The sequence below is a fragment of the Symphalangus syndactylus genome, chromosome 3, assembly GCF_028878055.3.
Source record: "Symphalangus syndactylus isolate Jambi chromosome 3, NHGRI_mSymSyn1-v2.1_pri, whole genome shotgun sequence".
Lineage (NCBI taxonomy): Eukaryota > Metazoa > Chordata > Mammalia > Primates > Hylobatidae > Symphalangus > Symphalangus syndactylus.
The window spans coordinates 108,420,732-108,440,408 of record NC_072425.2 but is presented as its reverse complement, the minus strand read 5'-3'; the positions used below and the strand labels follow the sequence as shown (position 1 = coordinate 108,440,408).

General features: G+C 41.0%; 2 protein-coding genes across 8 annotated transcripts in view; one reads left to right on the top strand and one right to left on the bottom strand.

Annotated features, from left to right (window-relative positions):
- The window catches only part of PEX1 (peroxisomal biogenesis factor 1), a 42,369-nt gene extending 40,093 nt beyond the window's left edge, over nucleotides 1-2,276 (bottom strand). For 3 of the 6 annotated variants that reach the window (XR_008656699.2, XM_055272701.2, XM_055272704.2), the window contains exon 1: nucleotides 1,930-2,174. Coding sequence is in view for 5 of the 6 variants with exons in the window: in XM_055272701.2 (XP_055128676.1) it covers nucleotides 1,930-2,058 (129 nt within the window). In the remaining variant the exon portion in view is untranslated. Of the gene's footprint in view, nucleotides 1-1,929 lie in introns of all 6 variants that reach the window. The other 3 variants (XM_063636340.1, XM_055272705.2, XM_055272699.2) reach the window with 2 other exon arrangements.
- RBM48 (RNA binding motif protein 48) lies at nucleotides 2,243-12,281 on the top strand. 2 transcript variants are annotated; one of them, XM_055272707.2, is made up of 5 exons: nucleotides 2,243-2,547; nucleotides 3,099-3,289; nucleotides 6,026-6,171; nucleotides 8,031-8,599; nucleotides 10,806-12,281. In XM_055272707.2, exons 1-5 carry the CDS (start codon nucleotides 2,287-2,289, stop codon nucleotides 10,890-10,892), a joined length of 1,254 nt encoding a protein of 417 aa, XP_055128682.1. In that variant the 5' UTR covers nucleotides 2,243-2,286; the 3' UTR covers nucleotides 10,893-12,281. The 2 variants fall into 2 exon arrangements, with proteins under 2 accessions (XP_055128682.1, XP_063492413.1); XM_063636343.1 differs by having other exon boundaries at nucleotides 10,386-12,281.
- Nucleotides 12,282-19,677: the final 7,396 nt, after the last annotated feature.

The following is a 19,677-nucleotide window of genomic DNA, read 5'->3' as shown; positions in this document are numbered from 1 at the left end:
TTCTTCCCAGCATGATCTGTATTATGCACTCAATGCTTCACCCCAAATAAAGTAATTCAAGTATTAACTCCCAACTTGTGAACCTTTCTGCTTTCATAATTATCTATGGCCTCTAACCCAAGAATTCTGGGAATCTATCCTAGACAACCAGAAATAAAAATGATGTTTTCTAAACAAAGATGTGTTATTTTCAACGTTTGATTAAAATACAGTTTATCACTTCCAATGCCTAAAAATTAAGTACAATCTAAATGGTCAATCATAGTAAACAATTAAATAAATTATGGCAAATTTGTGCTAGAATACTAATTAACAACTTAAAATGATGACCTTTTAACAGAATAAAACACTATCAATAACATTAGATAAAAACACCAGGACACAAAACTGTACATGTGTATATAGGACCTCATTTCTGTTAAAAATAAAGATTAGAAATAAAACTGAAAGATTTGATCCAAACTGTCAACATTAGTCACCTCTAAGTTCTGGGATTATGGGTAACTTATTTTCTTGTTAACAATTTTCCAAGCTTTCCAAATTTTCTATAAAACAAATTCTATAAATTTATATAATTCATCAAGGAATAAATGTATAGATTTATGGAATCTATAAAGTAATAAACTTATTACACTGATAATTAGAAAGCAAAGTTGACCTATTCTGCTAATATGGGCTGAACAGAAACCGCAATTTGTTCCAGGGCTACAGACATTTACATTTCAAAAAGATATGCATGAATTAATTCTTATAAGTACTTCTCGAAGGCTCAAAATTTAAAACAAAGATCAAGACCACTAAATTCTTAAACAGTGATGAATGTAAGGTAACAACTACATCTTAGGATCAAATTAGAGTTACTGTAAGAAAGCATTCCTACTATTACGTGCAGATTTGAAAACATGTTGAAAAATCCCATCGAAGCTGACAGAGCACTGAACCAACTTCTACCTGGAACTTGGTGACAGTGACTGATTTGTCTCTAGCCATAAAGCCCATCAAAAACCAAAAGATTGTCTACTTAGTGGTAAAAATAATAACGACGATGATAGGAGGATTCTGCTGAACTCATGTTTTCAATGGACCAAAAATATCTTCCCCTAGGTATGGGGAAGTAACTCAAGTGGAAAGAAGGGATGCTTGAAATTATTGCAAACTCTTTATTCATTGCATAGATTAGCCACTGGTGGGTACCATGCATCCAGGATTTATGAGGATTTCAAATACGCCGTCCTTTTGCCCCCAAAAGTACACTCAAACTCGTGAGACCATGTGCCTCTATTTTTAATTATGAAAATATGGACGCTGTATCTCCAGCAGTGGTTAGAACTGTGAAACATCCTAACCACAACGTCCAGAAGAGCGACTGATCGCAGAGCTTCAAGTGATCTTAACTACGTTATGTGTTCCTGACACACTACGGCTGTGTTCCGAGGGTCAGCGACGCAGGGCAGAACCATCATTGTATTAACCTTTCCCGCTCATGGGACGCGGTGCTCAGTCCCCGGGAACCGACAGGGGCTCCGCCAACAACTCTGCGACCCGCTGTCGCTGCCCGGACGGCAGCAGCGCAGGTAACTGGAAATGGCTGGCCAGGAAAACACCTTTTAAAATAATAAAAACAAACCACTTCTCAGGAGTTTTTCCAGCCTGGAATAAGGAATATTTATAAAAACAGTGGTAGAATATTAGGACGTTTCTAGGTCCAGTTTCACCAAGTGAAAAGACCTGGGATAAGACGAGCCCAGGGCTGCACTGGACTTGTGAGATCCAGAGACTACCCAGAAGGGCCCTGCCGTCGAGGGACCCAGATCTCTGCGCGCTTCGGCGGCGCCCGCGTGGCAGCCGGTGTCCCGCCGCGTCCCTGAGAGGCTTCGGCCTCGTCCGACCCCAGGCTGAAGATCAGGTGGCCCGGGGCCGGCAGGTTACCTGCAGCAGATGCAGCTGGGCCACGAGACGCCGCGGCAGGTGGAGGAAGCAGTCGCGAGCGTTGGTGAAGGCCACAGTCACTGCCGCCCCGCCTCCCCCAGCACCCGCCAGGCGATCGCTGCCCCACATCGTCCCGGAGCGTCGCTCTGGGTTCGCCCACCCTAGCGCCGCAAAGGACCCGGGACCCGGCAGGCCGAGGAAGTCGGAGCCGGAGGAGATCGATCGGCCGGGCCCCTTGCGGCCCCGCCCCCTCTCCCCGCTGCGCGTCTTGTCGTAAGCCTGTAGTGGGTGGGACAAGAAAGCTTCTGTCACCCATCGCGCCTCTCCGCCGAGCCGCTCGGGGGCGGCACCTCGTTCATGAAGTCTTCGCACGCAGGAAATGATGGCCGACGCTGTCGATTCTCCAGCCAATCCTGGCACTCCTTAACTCATCCCTCTCTCTTATTGGATAAAAGGGAGCTCAGCAGGGCGGATGTTGTCCTCCCTGCGAAGATCAAAGTAGGCAAGATGGCGTCGAGCGGCGGGGAGCTAGGGAATTTATTTGATCACCACGTCCAGAGGGCGGTATGCGACACGCGGGCCAAATATCGGGAGGGGCGACGGCCTCGTGCTGTCAAGGTAAAGTGATTTTGGTTTCATTCACTCTCCTCGGTAGCTTTATGTGAGCGCTAGCGCCATATGGCCAGCCTACGGAAATAAAGGCACGACAAGGCTTCCGTCAGATCTGTCTCTCGTTAGAGCTGGCCTGAAGAACCCTGGGTCAGGTACCAAAGATTCTCACGACCCTTTTGGTCAACTATTAGAACATCAACTCCACGAGAATAGGACTTAGTTATAGTCATTGGATCTTCTGCGTTTACAGTACTGCTTAGCACAGGTAAGCACTCAGTGAATATTCGTTGAGTGATTGTTCCCAGTGACTTCTACCGACTCAATTTCTGGAAAAAAATGTCGACTGAAGGTAGTCTGTTATATGCCTTAGGTAGCCTCTCACATGGACTGTTATTCTTTATGCAGAGGGAATGGCTGAAATTTTATTTTGTGTTTTTTGCTGACTGGGTTGAACAGATTATTTCTTGTTGTAAAAGTTCTGTTTTAAAAAAAAATAGAGGCAGATTCGTCCTAGGCTTATTTGCGAAATACGTTTAATAACTCTGCATTTCTTTTAGGTATATACAATCAATTTGGAATCTCAGTACTTATTAATACAAGGAGTTCCTGCTGTGGGAGTCATGAAGGAATTAGTTGAGCGATTCGCTTTATATGGTGCAATTGAACAGTACAATGCTCTAGATGAATACCCGGCAGAAGACTTTACTGAAGTTTATCTTATTAAATTTATGAACTTACAAAGTGCAAGGTAATGTGCAAGTTAAGCAATGACTCATTTCCTCATTTCCTGCATTCATATTTCTGTCATTTTGGCCCCAAGTTTCCCTCATTCATACCTGAATTACCCCAAAATGTAATCTAGCATATCTTCCTCCAGCCTTTTTAAAGGTTAACTTTAGTGAAACACTGTATCCATCACATCATTCCCATGCTTAACAATCTAACGTCCTGTAGTGTGGTAGAGTAGAAGTTGGGTTTGGCCAGGCGCGGTGGCTCACGCCTGCAATCCCAGACGTCTGGGAGACCGAGGCGGGTGGATCAAGAGGTCAGGAGTTTGAGACCAGCCTGGCCAACATGGTGAAACCCCCTCTGTACTAAAAATACAAAATTAGCTGGGTCTAGTGGCGCATGCCTGTAATCCCAGCTACTTGGAAGGCTGAGGCAGGAGAATCGCTTCAACCCGGGCGGCAGAGGTTGCAGTGAGCCGAGATTGCGCCATTGCACTCCAGACAGGGCAAAAAGAGGGAAGCTCTGCCTCAAAAAAAAAAAAAAAAAAAATCGGGTTTGAAGGCTGGGCGGGTGACTCACGCCTGTAATCCCAGCACTTTGGGAGACCGAGGCAGGCAGATCACTTGAGGTCGGGTTCAAGACAAGCCTGGCCAACATGGTGGAAACCCTGTCTCTACTAAAAATACAAAAATTAGCTGGTTGTGGTGGTGCGGACCTGTAGTCCCAGCTACTCAGGTGGCTGAGGCATGGGAATCGCTTGAACCTGGGAGGTGGAGATTGCAATGAGCAGAGATCACGCCACTGCACTCCAGCCTGGATGACAGAGTGAGGCTCTGTCTCAAAAAAAAAAAAAAAAAAAAAAAAATTCTGCTTTGACTCCAGGCACGTGGCTCACATCTGTAATCCCAGCACTTTGGGAGGTTGAGGTAGGTGGATCACCTGAGGCCAGGAGTTCAAGACCAGTCTGGCCAACATGGTGAAACCCTCACTCTACTAAATACAAAAATTTGCCAGCTGTGTTGGTGCAAACCTTTAATCCCAGCTCCTGGGTAGGCTGAGGCACAAGGATCACTTGAACCCAGAAAGTGGAGGTTGCAGTGAGCCAAGATCATGCCATTGCACTCCAGCCTGGGCAAGAGGGAGACTGTCTCGAAAAAAAAAAAAAAAAAAGTTGGATTTGATCCCAGCACTTTGGAAGGCCAAGGTGGGCAGATTGCTTGAGCCCAGGAGTTCAAGACCAGACTGGCCAACATGGCCAGTATTTTGTATTTTGTAAAAATACAAAAATCAAGCTGGGCGTGGTGGTGTATTCCTGTAGTCCTAGCTACTTGGGAGGCCGAGGTGGGAGAATCAGTTGAGCCCAAGAGGTGGAGGTTGCAGTGAGTCTTATGGGCCACTACACTCCATCCTGGGTGATGGAGTGAGACTCTGTCTCAAAAGAAAAAAAAAGTTGGGTTTGGAGTAAGTTTTCCAGTTCCACTGCTTACTGGCTTCAGGATCTTGGGCAAGTTATTTAACCTGTTTAAGTTTTTCCTCTTCCATAAAATCTATATGGTAAAGGGACCTATCTACTTCTTGGGGTTGTATGAGGATGAAATGAGATAATCCATATAAAGGTGTATCCTGGTCAGAATACAGTAAACATTAGCTATTATGGTTTCTACTGTTACTCCTTTCTGCAAATTGACTCAGTTTTTTCCAGCCTTCTATGTGACATAAACCCTCTGCTCCAAAAAGGCTGAAGTATGCAATGCCTTATCTATTTTTATGTTGATCTCTGTTCTCCTCACTAATCTGCTCTGAGACCCATCCTTCTCTGGCTATTACAATTCATATTTTCTTTCTTGTGCTATAAGTAGAACTCATCATCTACCACAAAAGCACTTGATTTTACTGGATCATGTGTGGTTTTCTCAGGCTGCTGTTATATGTAATTTCACTTTCTTAACCAACCTGCCAGCTCCCATGGTTAGGGAAACATTTTCTAGAGCTTTTCTGTTTTCTACAGTACGTAGTCTAGTAGGCTCTGAAGTAAGACATCTGGATTTGAATCCTTGCTCCTCAAACCAGACTATGAGCATGGCTAAGTTACATAATGTCCCAGTGCTTCAGTTTCATTACAGTGTTGTTTTTAGGTGTTAATTCAAGTGAAGTGCTTATGACATTGCCTGGCATATGGTAAAATCTCAAGTATTTATCATTATCCCTGGATATAGAAGTAGTTAAATTTATTTTAGTACCTGGCCAGTCATAGATGTTTAGTGAGTATTTATTGACTGAATAACATTCTTCTCATTTTCTCAGTTATATATTTAATAGTTCCTCAGTTATTGAACGTTTTGTGATTATAGTATTTTTCATCTGATTTTTAAGGCATGAATCCCATCACAGAAATACATTGTGCTGAAAAAGCTTAATTGGGTATGAGCTAACTCTTCAGGGCCACAGAGAAAAGCTCTATTTTATGACCACAGTTTACATACTTCAGGCCAACCAGCTGGGTCCTTAGTTGTTTAAAGACTGGGGAACAAAGAGGCTCAAAGGGAAGGAAAGGGGAGGCTCTACGAGTACATACTCGATCAATGGGATGAATACTGTCCACAAGCAGAGCATCTTAATTCCCAGTCCACAGGATATATATACACGTAGCAAAAGCTGGACTTTGCTCTTTAGATCCAGATGTTGTATACTATTTAAGCTTTCATCCCAAGTAAATCTGGATTAAAAAACTGTGCTATCTTGTATTTCCATTCAGGACAGCCAAGAGAAAAATGGATGAACAGAGTTTCTTCGGTGGATTGCTTCATGTGTGCTATGCTCCAGAATTTGAAACAGTTGAAGAAACTAGAAAAAAACTACAAGTGAGGAAGGCATATGTAGTAAAAACTACTGAAAATAAAGGTATGGAAAGCATATTGCTAAATGCCTCCTGTGTGTCAGGTACTCTGCCAGGTGTGTCATCATGCAATTCCCAGTCTAGTGGGAGGAGAGGCAAGTAAACCATCACAGTATTCAGTAACTGTAAACCACAGGGTTCTCTGCAGCACACTGCGTAATCTGGGTTGAGAAGGGAGAAATACTGGTTCATAGAAGACTTCCTATAGTATGTGAGAAGTGGCTGAATTTTAGAGGATAAGTAGACATTAACTAAAAGGGAGAGGAAAAGATGGAAAGGCAAGCCAGGCAAGATATTTAAATGTTTAGAGGAATAAATGAGCATAATGCATTTAAGGAACTTTAATTAATACAGTATAACCAAAGCCCAAAGGTTTCAGTGAGAGATAAGTTTAGAAAAGTGGTTAAGAAGTGAATCATGGAGGGCCTTGTGTCCCATGCTAAGGAATTAAGGCTTTGACCAGAATGCAGTGGGAAGCAGTTATGATTTGCAGTTGTCAAATCATATAGTTGTCACTGTTAATCATGGAGAAGTTCTACTTTTGACCAGCAATTGGCTAAATGCCCCCACATGCCCCTTCTACTAGATAGTGGTGGAGAGAAATAAAGTGGGAAAACTCTTGGAAAACTTACTCAGAAATCTGGCAAGAGAGCTGTTGAGAATCCCCAGTCATCTGTAGACATTGAACTCTAACTTGTAAGATAAGTAAATAAATAGCACCAGGAAAAGTTGTATGTTTGTGTGGCAAAGGAAATTATAAAATATTAATATGGAGAAAGACCTTTGACATTATCTGACCTGTGTCCTTATTTTTCTTGGTGAGGAAACAGTCTCAGAAAGTTTGTGACCGGCCTATATTATTAGAGATGAATTAAAGACAAAATAAGGATTAAAACCCAAGCTTTGGACTCTCTGTCCAGAGTTTACTTTTTAACTGCTTTAATCATCTCAGTGTTGGTGACAGCCTAGGATTATTTTCATTATTTGCTCTCCTTCCTCTTAAGACCTTTTTGCCGTGCTGCTGACCTCAGAATTAAACTGTGACTTGTTTGGCCTTGGACACTTTAGTTAAGCTCTCTTTCATCTGCAGCATTCTAGCCTCTACACGATGCATTTGTATACTTGGTCTTACTTTTCAAAAACTCTTATTATGGAAATTTCAAAACACATTGGCAGAGAGACTAAGTTTACATATTTCCCATGTATTAACAACAATCATCAACACATAGCCACTTTCATCTTTGCCATATCTTCCACACTCCATTCATGTTGTAGTCTGCTTTTGGGAGAGTAAACCAGGGAAGAAGCCCTTGCCAGCCCTAGAAGTGGGACAAGCATATTGCTTTCTTAAGTAACTAACAAACAGAAGCCAAGGAGCATGATACATCCAGATAGTGGAATACTCTGAAATTGTAAAAAAAAAAAAAAAAAAAACAAAAGCAACAAAACCTTTCTATATAATGATGGAAAACCTCTATAAGATCTACAGTGAAATGGAAAATGCAGAGGTGCAGAGAAATGCGTATTACAGGTTACCTTAAAGTGGGGAGAAAAAGAATAGGAGGAAGGAGGTGGCAAAGTAAGACATACTGAACAGATAAATAAAAAACAATAGTGATTACTTATGGGGATGAAACTAGACCCAAGGAGAGCAAGGAAAGGGTGACACTTGATACTATATATCTTTTTATCCGTTTTAGGTTTTAAACCATGTGAATATATTCCCTTCTCAAGAAGTAATTTTTTTGGAGTAGAATTTGTTAACATTTTTAAGTGATTTTTTAAAATTATATGATTCTGAATGATGAAAACAATAAACCACTTCTGTTTCCCTTTCCCTCAACTTTTAAATTGTAATATAAAGACCATTACGTGACAAAGAAGAAATTGGTTACAGAGCATAAAGACACAGAGGATTTTAGACAAGACTTCCACTCAGAGATGTCTGGATTTTGTAAAGCTGCTCTGAACACTTCTGCAGGGAACTCAAATCCTTATCTTCCATATTCCTGTGAATTGCCTTTATGTTATTTCTCCTCAAAATGTATGTGTTCATCCGGGGGACCTGTAGACAGAGCATCAGACTCCTCTAAGGATGGTAGAAACCATCATAAAACAATGGGGCATTATAACCACAATGACTCTTTGCAGAAAACACAGATAAACTCTTTCAAAAACTCAGTGGCCTGCCCTGGTGCACAAAAGGCTATTACATCTTCAGAGGCAGTTGACAGATTTATGCCTAGGACAACACAACTGCAGGAGCGCAAAAGAAGAAGAGAAGATGATCGTAAACTTGGAACTTTTCTTCAAACAAACCCAAGAGGTAATGAGGTTATGATTGGACCTCTGTTACCAGATATCTCTAAAGTGGATATGCACGATGACTCACTGAATACAACAGCGAATTTAATTCGGCATAAACTTAAAGAGGTAAGGTTATTTTAAAAAAACTGTTCTAAGAGACGATTTGGTTATAGGACTAAATGGAGAGTTATTTGTGGGAACAATAGTATTGTAATTTTTTTTCACTTTTTAGTGTTTTGATGTGTTTTTCTACAGTTCTCTGTTGAAATAACTGAATTTGGCTAACATTTTATTTGCTTTGAACTGTTAATACTTGCTTTAAACAACGAACAGACATTTTATATCACTGTAGATACAAAATATTAATTAGTAAATAAATAGCACCAGGAAAACTTGTATGTTTGTGTGGCAAAGGAAATTATAAAATATTAATGTGGAGAAAGACCTTTGACATTATCTGACCTATGTCCTAATTTTTCTTGGTGAGGAAACTAAGTCTCAGAAATAGTGATTTCTTATGGGGATCCTTATCTTCCATATTCCTGTGAATTGCCTTTATGTTATTTCTCCTCAAAATGTATGTGTTCATCTGGGGGACCTGTAGACAGAGCATCACACTCCTCTAAGGATGGTAGAAACCATCATAAAACAATGAGGCATTATGATCACAATGACTCTTTGCAGAAAACACAGATAACAGCAGTGGTTTCAGCCAATTAAATCAATCTGTGAGAGTGGAGCCCAGGCCTGCCATTTTTGTTAAAAGCTCCCCAAGTAGTTCTAATATGAGCCAAAGTTGAGAAGGAAAAGTATTGTAAATTATTTCTCTCAAATTTAGAGTTATTACAGTTTATGTCAAATTCAAAATGCGTAATTTGCTTTTGTGATAAAGAGCAATAGAAGGTGGTGAGATTTCTAAAAATTAGGCCTCCAGGTATGCATTTCAAATGTAGACTTCTTAAATGATCAGAACCAGATTGTGCTGCCTAGGTAGTCTTTTTTTTTTTTTAATGTCATTTACATAATCATTTTCCATTTCCTAAGCACAAATAAAGTTAATATCTGAGTTAGCTTTTGAAAGACACCTTTTTGTGGGGTAGAGGCTACTGTTACAAATCATAAACTGAGGGTTATGACATTCTCTTATACTTACTCCAAGATGCAGAAAGTGCTTTTCACATAGTTTTACTCATATTTTACAATGTGATTAAGGGAGGCTAAGGTAGCTTAATTTCATGTATGTACATTTTTTACCTAAAAATATCTGATTAAAGGCATTATTTAATAATAATTAAAATCCGTGGGCACAGTTTTGAAGCCTTCTTTAGTTTTTCAGTTTAGTCTGGGCCCAGTGGCTCACACCAATAATCTCAGCACTTTGGGAGGCTGAGGTGAGCAGATTGCTTGAGCCCAGGAGTCTGAGACCAGCCTGACCAATGTGATGAAACCCCATCTTTACCATAAATATACAAAAATTAGCCAGGCGTGGTGGTGAACTCTTGTAGCTACTTGGGAAGCTAAGGTGGAAGGATCCTTGAGTCTTCGAGGCGGAGGTTGCAGTGAGCCAAGATCATGCCACTGCACTCCAGCCTGGGTGACAGTGTGAGACCCTGTCTCAAAAAAAAAAAGGTTTTCAGTTTGTGCTGCCATCCTTACTTCCTTCCTTCAGTTAAAGCTGAACTGAGGCATAGACATAGATACATAGCTGTCTCAGCCAGAGCTGATTACATTTTCAAGATAAACGTGTGAAGTCCAAATTCTAGGTCCAGAAATAGAACAACAAAAAAAAGAAATATTAATTACAGTTTACTATAGTTTCTAATAATTTTCCATTTCAAATGACTCTTACTTTGCTTTGACTTATTGTACACTCTTTTTCTGATAGTGTGTTTGCTTTTCCTTTTTCTCCCAGGAAATTGAGGATTATACTGCTTCCTGCTCATTTCTCCAAACATTTTCATCCCCCCAAATCTATCAAACATTATCAGTGTTTCAAGAATGCAAAACCAGGATATCTATCTGAATCCGTAATATAACAAGTGTCTTTAGATCTATAAAGGAATGTTAAAGTAGAGCATATGTTCACTTTTCTTCCTCCAAATTTTTTTCTTTTTAAATAGCTTTAGAAATTTTACTGTCATCAGTGTTCGAACGGAAAACTTCAGTCTGTGCCTAGGTCATAGGCTGTACCTTGAACTCAGGCCAACTCTGCCTCAAAAGTGACATCAAGGATTGAACTATTGGATGTAGTCTTACCTCTTCTAATAGCTTATTTACTCCTGTGCTATAGAAACTAAGTTTTAATAGTTCTTTTTTTTTTTTTTTTAATTAGGTAATTTCATCTGTGCCAAAGCCTCCAGAGGACAAGCCGGAAGATGTACATACAACTCATCCATTAAAACAAAGAAGAAGAATATAGAGTGCCAGCAGCAAATTAGTATTTTCTAAAAAGAACATTTATTATTTATTTTTAGCCTGACATTTTAATTCTTCCAAGAGATTTTACTGCTGGTATTTTTTAATGCACTCCTCTTTGTAATTTCATTCAAGCTATTTGTCTAAAGTCATTTCTTTGTTTTTTTGGAGATAGAGTCTTGCTCTGTTGCCCAGGCTGGAATGCAGTGGCGTGATCTCAGCTCACTGCAACCTCTGCCTCCCGGGTTCAAGCGATTCTCCTGCCTCAGCCTCCTGAGTAGCTGGGATTACGGGCGTGCACCACCACGCCCAGCTAAGTTTTGTGTTTTTTTAGTAGAGATGAGGTTTCACCATATTGGTCAGGCTGGTCTCAAACTCCTGACCTCGTGATACGCCTGCTTCAGCCTCCCAAAGTGCTGGGATTACAGGCATGAGCCACCGTGCCTGGCCCATTTCTTCTTTTTTTGACCCATACTTAATGTTGCAGAAACTATTCTTGTCATAACATTACTTCTCATGTACAGTAATTATATGTAAATTAATTGAAGCAAATATGGAAACTTTACAATAGAAATAAAGATAGGCAGCCAGCATCTGTTTCCAATTATAATACAAGTATTGAATGAGCCATTGAAACGCTAGAATTCAGGATGTTTCCGAATGCCAGGGTTTCAAAATCAAGACAATTCTATGAAGTAGAAAGTAGATTAACTGTTAGAACAAAGCTGAAATTAGAATCTTATATGCTTTAATTAACCTTTAAGAAGAATTTGCTTGACCTGTGGCAATCCAAAAATAAATCAGTATTTATAAATTCTAGACTTCTGTTACTACTTATGGCATATCCACACTTTTTTCTGTCAGTGGATCACTGAATTGGAAATTTCAGTACACCTAGGCTGTCTCTATTTTCTTTTTCTTTTTTTATTTTTAGTAGAGACAGGGTCTCACTGTGTTGCCCAGGCAGGTATTGAACTCCTGGGCTCAAGTGATCCACCCACCTCGGCCTCCCAAAGTACTAGGATTACAGGTATGACCCACTGTGCCTGGCCATTTTCTTTACTGATAAAAATAACTTGGCCGGGCGCGGTGGCTCACGCTTGTAATCCCTGCACTTTGGGAGGCCGAGGCGGGCGGATCACGGGGTCAGGAGATCGAGACCACGGTGAAACCCCGTCTCTACCAAAAATACAAAAAATTAGCCGGGCGTGGTGGCGGGCACCTGTAGTCCCAGCTACTCGGAGAGGCTGAGGCAGGAGAATGGCGTGAACCCGGGAGGCGGAGCTTGCAGTGAGCCGAGATCGCGCCACTGCACTCCAGCCTGGGTGACAGAGCAAGACTCCGTCTCAAAAAAAAAAAAAAAAATAAAATAAAAATAACTTGAGAAGGTCCATACCATTGCGTGTTGTTTTCATTTCTCCCTATCTTTGATGGCCTCTTGCCTAGTGGATTGAATTTGAACATTACCAGTTAATAAGGTTCAATTTCAGCTATGATGTACTTGTAGCAGGACGAGCCGCAGACAAAACCCTGCAGACACCGGGTTATAGAAGGAAGAGGCTTTATTCAGCCAGGAGCGTTGGCAGGCTTGCGTGTCAAGAACCGAGCTCCCTGAAGAAAAAGTTCCTGGTCCTTTTAAGGGCTTACAACTCTAAGGGGGTCCACGTGAAAGGGTTGTAATAGATTGAGCAAGTGATCTATAGGTAACACGTGGTTAGAGTGGGGGGCTTAATCTTTAACCTCAGGCCTGGTCAGTGGCGTTGGTTGGTTTTGCCACTGACTCCATTCCTGTTGTTTTTCAGCTTTTACTCCCTCCTTCTCTTCAGAGATGGGAGACAGTAAGAGAAATGGCCTCTCTCCTCATACTGATCCAAATTAACTAGGATGGCTCCAAGTGGTAGATGGTACGAACAGCAAGCTGCAGATAAGGAGGGTAGGCCCTACTTCCATGTGAGGTAATTAGATACAGTTTTTGCTGAAATCTCAGGTAAAGGATATATTAGAGACCTAAGCGTAGAATTGGAAGGAGCAAATTGCTGTATGGTTCAGGCTTCTCAGACTATAAGTTGCTATGATCTCCACCTCAGGATCTTGTTAAAATGCAGATTCTGGTGGTGGTGGCCAGGGGCTGTGGGGAGGGAAAATGAGGAGTTACTGTTTAATGGGTATAGAATTTCAGTTTTGGAAGATGAAAAGAGTTCTAGAGATCTGTTGCGTGACAAAAGTTACCTGACAGTTAAGGAGAGGAGCTGCTAAATGGGTCGTGTGTTTCTGAATGGGTTCCTGATAGTCCTGTGACCATGTGGAAGCCAGCACTCCTCATCCCCACCAACATAATTCATCATGAGGAGAGAAAGAAAGAAACCTTTGTGGTGTCAAGCAGCAAAACAAAACAAAAAGATTCAAATTAAGTTGGTTTTGGGTGGGGCCTGAGATTCTGCATTTTTCCCAAGTCCCTAGGTGCTGCCAGTGCTGCTGGTGCACAGACCATCTTTGAATAGCAAGGCTCTAGATAACTGGGCTACAGATGAACTCTGGAAGCAGCTGAAGAACTGTTGGCTGTTCCATCCTAAGCAGTTACTCTGATCTAGTCCATTATGCTATATACCGTTTTTGCCCATCTCTTCAGATTGGAAGCCTGCCTTTTACACATTGCTTTTTACCACGTTTCCAGAAAGTTAAAATGTGGGGTAGAGGGAATAAAGTACAGGGGGAAAAATTAAAGAGATGAGTTGAGGTGGATAAGGATAGCTTAACATACAAGCTGATTTACAAAATTTCCATAATAGGTTATTATTTTGAGCACAGTGGCTCACGCCTGTAATTGCAACACTTTCGGAGGCCAAGGTGGGAGGATCACCTGAGGTCAGGAGTTGGAGGCCAGCCTGGCCAACATGATGAAACTCCATCTCTACAAAAAAATACAAGAAGTAGCCAGGCGTGGTGGCAAATGCCTATAATCCCAGCTACTCGGGAGGCTGAGGCATGAGAATTGCTTGAACCCAGGAGGCAGAGATCGCAGTGAGTTGAGATTGTGCCACTGCACTCCAGTTTGGGCAACAGAGGGAGACTCTGTCTCAAAAAAAAAAAAAAAGAAAGAAATGTTTTTGTATACCGTGTTTGAAAAGCATAGTTGATAAAGGAAGAATATGTAAGGCAATTTTATGAGCCAAATCAATTATTAGACTGATACTTGCAGCTCAGAAAACTTTTGTCAGATGCATACATGAAAAACCTTCATAAGCACAAAGTACTCTATGTCTCCAAAATTTTAAAAACATTGACAGCAATTGGGTTGAAAGAGATCAAGTGTTCTAGCAGTTTGTGGTGTACTTGCTGAAACTCTATTCAGTGTTCTATCCCTTAAGCAAGCCAATATACCCTGGATTTGGTTTGGGAAATACACCATACTTACAAGAAACAGGAATTGTCTATTGCTAAAGAGGTTAAAAGCTCAATGAAAGTCTTGAATATAGTTACTGAAATAATCATGAATGTCTTCTTGGGGCCCAAATGCCAGGATGGGGCTGAATTCTCAATGATTGCCTCAACAGCAGTGGGCTGCAGCCCAACAGAGTGTCTAGCAAGTATTACTTTCTGACCCTTTAAAATTTTTCCTGAATCTGTTTGGGCTATTGGCACTAGTAACTATACATTTGCTTCTGGTAAACATGGTCCAAACACCTCCAACAGAAGTCTGTCTTCTCTTACTGCTTTTTCAAAGTCTGCAAGTGATAGCTGCCATCATTGTCATAACCTTAGAGAGGAAGATGTTTCTTGGTAAATACTAGTTTTAAATTTTGCATGGAAAATAGCTCTCTAGACTAAAAAAATAATTTTATCAAAGTTCACACTTCTGTAGACACCCTACATACATCAAAAATTATTTATTTACAGAGGCCACTTACTTTATTTGTATTATTCTAATAGGCCTATCTGAGTTACCTTAGATATATAAAATATAACCCCGTCCCTAAAACACTTACACTGTAATTGGAGAAATAAGATAAAAATTAGAGGAAGTTGGCCGGGCACGGTGGCTCATGCTTGTAATCCCAGCACTTTGGGAGGCTGAGGTGGGCGGATCATGAGGTCAGGAGATCGAGACCACGGTGAAACCCCGTCTCTACTAAAAATACAAAAAAAATTAGCCGGGCGTGGTGGCAGGCGCCTGTAGTCCCAGCTACTCGGAGAGGCTGAGGCAGGAGAATGGCGTGAACCCGGGAGGTGGTGCTCGCAGTGAGCCGAGATCGCGCCACTGCACTCCAGCCTGGGCGACAGAGCAAGACTCCGTCTCAAAAAAAAAAAAAAAAAAAAAAAAAAAAAAAATTAGAGGAAGTCCATTATTATATGGCTATTTTATGATAAAATAAGTACAATAGGGCAATGATTTTCAAATTAATTTTTTGTAGAATTTGTTCCACAAAGTATCTGTTACTTGGGCGCTTATCAGGTCAAAAGGGTAGCAGTGAAGTTGCTCTGTTAAGGAGCAAGGCACTGGGAGTTATGGAAGTAACAGTTCTGAAGAAGACTTGCAGACCACTGCTGAACCTTTAAGGATGGTTGGGATAGGTAGAGAGGTGTGAGGAGGAGGTGCAGAAGAGTGGCCCACCTGAATTAAGACAGCAAATGGGTATAAATTAAGAAGACAGACCTGCCTGGAGTGAAGCATTCATGACAGGGATTATGAGAGACTTAAGTATGTTGCGCAGGAGTAGGGGGTGAGAGTAGCATGTGTAGAGATTATGAATGCCTTTAACTGCTTAATTGGATTGGTTTCAACAAGTCCTTGTTTTTTCACTTCTGGGCCTAATTACATCAGGGTTGCTGAGAGTCTAATCTAGAGAAAAGTTTGAGTAATTGTCAGAAAAAATTTACTCCATAACATTTTCTTTCAAAGGAGAGATCCTAGCTAGCAATTAGACAAGAGAGAAATAAAGGGGATCCAAATTGGAAAGGAAGAAATCAAATTATCCTTGTTTGTAAATGATATAATCTTACATTTGGAAAAACCTAAAGACTGCCGCAAAAAAGCTATTAGAACTGACAAATTCAGTAACATTGCAGGATGCAAAATCAACATAGCATTTCAACATAGCAAAAATCAGTAGCATTTCTATATGCCAACAATCTGAAAAAGAAGAAAAGTAATCCGATTTACAATAGCCATACATAAAATTAAATACCTAGGAATTAACCTAAGAAATGAAAGAGCTCTACAATGAAGACTATAAGACACTAATGAAAGAAATTGAAGAAGACACCCCCCAAAATGGAAAGATATTCCATGTTCATGAATTGGAAGAATCAATATTATTAAAATGTCCATACTACCCAAAGCAATCTACAGATTCAATGCAATCTCTATTAAAATACCAATGACATTCTTCACAGAAATAGAAAAAACAATTCTAAAATTTATATGGAACCACAAAACACCCAGAATAACCAAAGCTATCCTGAGCAAAAAGAACAAAACTGGTGGAATCATGTTACCTAACCTCAAATTACACTACAGTGCTATAGTAACCAAAACAGCGTGGTACTGGCATAAAAACAGACACATAGAGCAATGGAACAGAATAGAGAACTCAGAAGCAAATCCATACATCTACAGTGAACTCATTTTCGGCAAAGGTGCCAAGAACATATGTTAGGGAAAAGACAGTCTCTTCAGTAAAGGGTGATGGGAAAACTGGATATCCATATGCAGAAGAATGAAATTTGACCCCTACTTCTCACCATATACAAAAATCAAGTCAAAATGGATTAAAGACATAAACGTAAAACCTCAAACTATGAAACTACTACAAGAAAACATCAGAGAAACTCTCCATACATTGGTCTGAGTGAAGATTTCTCACAAGCACAGGCAACCAAAGCAAAAGTGGACAAATTGGATCACGTGAAGTTTAAAAACTTCTGCACAGCAAAAGAAACAAAGTAAAGAGAAAACCCATAGAATGGGAGAAAATATTAATATTTGCAGACTATCCATCTGACAAGGGATTAATAACCAGAATATATAAGGAGTTCAAACAACTCTAAAGGAAAAAAATCTAATAATACGATTTAAAAATGGGCAGAAACTCTGACATTTCTCTAAAGAAAATGTAGAAATGTCAAACAGGTATACGAAAAGGTACTCAACATCATTGATCATCAGAGAAATGGAAATCAAAACTACAATGAGATATCATCTTGCCCCATTTAAAATGGCTTATATTGGCTGGGCGTGGGGGCTTACACCTGTAATCCCAGCACTTTGGGAGACCAAGGCGGGTGGATCACCTGAGGTCAGGAGTTCAAGACCAGCCTGACCAACATGGATAAAACTGTCTCTACTAAAAATACAAAATTAGCCAGGTGTGGTGGCACATGCCTGTAATCTCAGCTACTTGGGAGACTGAGGCAGGAGAATCACTTGAACCCAGGAGGCAGAGGTTGCGGTGAGCCGAGATCGCGCCATTGCACTCCAGCCTGGGCAACCAGCAAAATTCTGTCTCAAAAAAAAAAAAAAATGCTTATATCCCAAAGTCAGGCAATAACAAATGCTGCCAGGGATGTGAAGAAAAGGGAACCCTCATACACTGTAGGCGGGAATGTAAATTAGTACAACCACCATGGAGAACAGTTTGGAGGTTCCTCAAAACTGGACGTGGTGGCTCACATCTGTAGTTCCAGCAATTTGGGAGGCAGAGGCAGGAGGATTGCTTGAATCTAGGAGTTCAGGACCAGCCTGGACAACATAGTGAGACGCTGTCTCTAAAAAAAAAAATAAAAAAAAAATTAGCTGGATATAGTGGAACATGCCTGTAGTCCCAGCTGCTCGAAAGGCTGAGGCAGGAGGATTGCTTGAGCACTGGTGATCAAGACTGCAGTGAGCTGTGATCATGCCACTGCACTCCAGCCTAGGTGACAGAGTGAGACCTTGTCTCAAAAAACTAAAAATAGAGCTACCATATGATCCAGCAATCCCACTGCTTGGTATATATCTAGAAGAAAAGAAATCAGGATATTGAAGAGATAGCTGCACTCTCATGCTTATTGCAGCACCACCCATAATAGCCAAGACACTTAGGAAGCAACCTAAGTGTCTATCAACAGGTGAATGGATTAAAAAAACGTGGTGGGGTGCAGTGGCTCGGGCCTGTAATCTCAGCACTTTGGGAGGCCAAGGTGGGCAGATCACCTGAGGTCAGGAGTTCGAGACCAGTCTGGCTAACATGGCGAAACCCCGTCTGTACTAAAAATAAAAAACTTAGTTGGGCATTGTGGCACATGCCTGTAATCCCAGCTACTCGTGAGGCTGAGGCAGGAGAATTGCTTGAACCCGGGAGGCGGAGGTTGCAGTGAGCTGAGATCATGCCATTGCACTCCAGCCTGGGCAACAAGAATGAAACTCCATCTTAGAAAACAAACAAACAAAAAAAAGTGGTACATATACATAATGGAGTACTATTCAGCCATAAAAAAGGATGAGATCCTGTCATTTGCAACAACATGGATGGAACTGTAGGTCATTAAGTTAAATAAGCCAGACACAGAAAGACAAACTTCACATGTTCTCACTTATATGTGGGAGTTAAAATTAAAACAATTGAACTCATGAAAATAGAGAGTAAAATGGTTACCAGAGGTTGGAAAGGGTAGTAGAGGGGTAGGGGTGAGGTGGGGATTGTTAATAGGTACAAAAATGGGAAGAACGAATAGGACTAGTATTTGATAGCACAACAGGGTGACTATAGTCAATAATTATTTCATTGTACATTTAAAAATAACTGAAAGAGACAGGTGCGGTGGCTCACGCCTGTAATCCCAACACTTTCGGAGGCCGAGATGGGCGGATCACTTGACATCAGAAGTTCGAGACCAGCCTGGCCACAACGGTGAAACCCCATCTCTACTAAAAATACAAAAATTAAGCCAGACACCTAATTTTTGGCACCTGTAATCCCAGCTACTAGGGAGGCTGAGGCAGGAGAATTGCTTGAACCCAGGAGGCAGAGGTTGCAGTGAGCTGAGATGACACCATTGCACTCCAGCCTGGGCAACAGAGTGAGACTCTTTCTCAAAAAAAACCCCCCAAAACCCCAAAATATTAATAAGAACTAAAAGAGTGTAATTGGATTGTTTGTAACACAAAGGATAAATGCTTGAGGGAATGGATATCCATTTACCATCATGTGATTATTATGCATTACGTGCCTATATTAAAGTATCTCATGCACCCCATAAATATATACATCTACTATGTACCAACAAGAATTAAAAATTAAAAAAATATATTAATACAAAAAAAGAAGTGTGTGTGGTACTGGGAAGATACTGTCTCTCAAGAAGGAATCTACCCTCAGCCCTAACAGGCCTAGTGAGTGTATTTCCAAAAGAAGAGGATACTTTGGAGGCTGCATTAGCTGGATCTGAGACTCCAAAACCTCCCACCATCTGTTTCTTTCCTGAACTTCAAAGTAATACAGGTGAACTGGGCCTGGGCTGCCTTAGATTCACAAAACCTCACTGGTATCCAGCTTAGGATCAAAGAAAGAAAAGGGTAGAAATTACCATGTTCATAGTAAAAGAATTACCTTAGGCTTTGTTTTTTTTTGTTTTTTTTTTTTGAGACAGAGTCTCTCTCCGTTGCCCAGGCTGGAGTGCAATGGCGCAATCTCAGCTCACTGCAACCTCCATTTCCTGGGTTCAAGCAATTCTCCTGTCTCAGCCTCCCGAGTAGCTGGGATGACAGGTGTGCACCACCATGCCTGGCTAATTTTTCTATTTTGGATAGA

Excerpts from the sequence above, each read along its gene's own strand:
- RBM48 (XM_063636343.1), top strand. The coding sequence starts at position 2,287 with ATGAAGTCTTCGCACGCAGGAAATGATGGCCGACGCTGTCGATTCTCC. Across the intron at positions 2,548-3,098 it reads GACGGCCTCGTGCTGTCAAG|GTATATACAATCAATTTGGA; the intron begins GTAAAGTGATTT and ends CATTTCTTTTAG. Across the intron at positions 8,600-10,385 it reads TTCGGCATAAACTTAAAGAG|GAAATTGAGGATTATACTGC; the intron begins GTAAGGTTATTT and ends TTTTTCTCCCAG.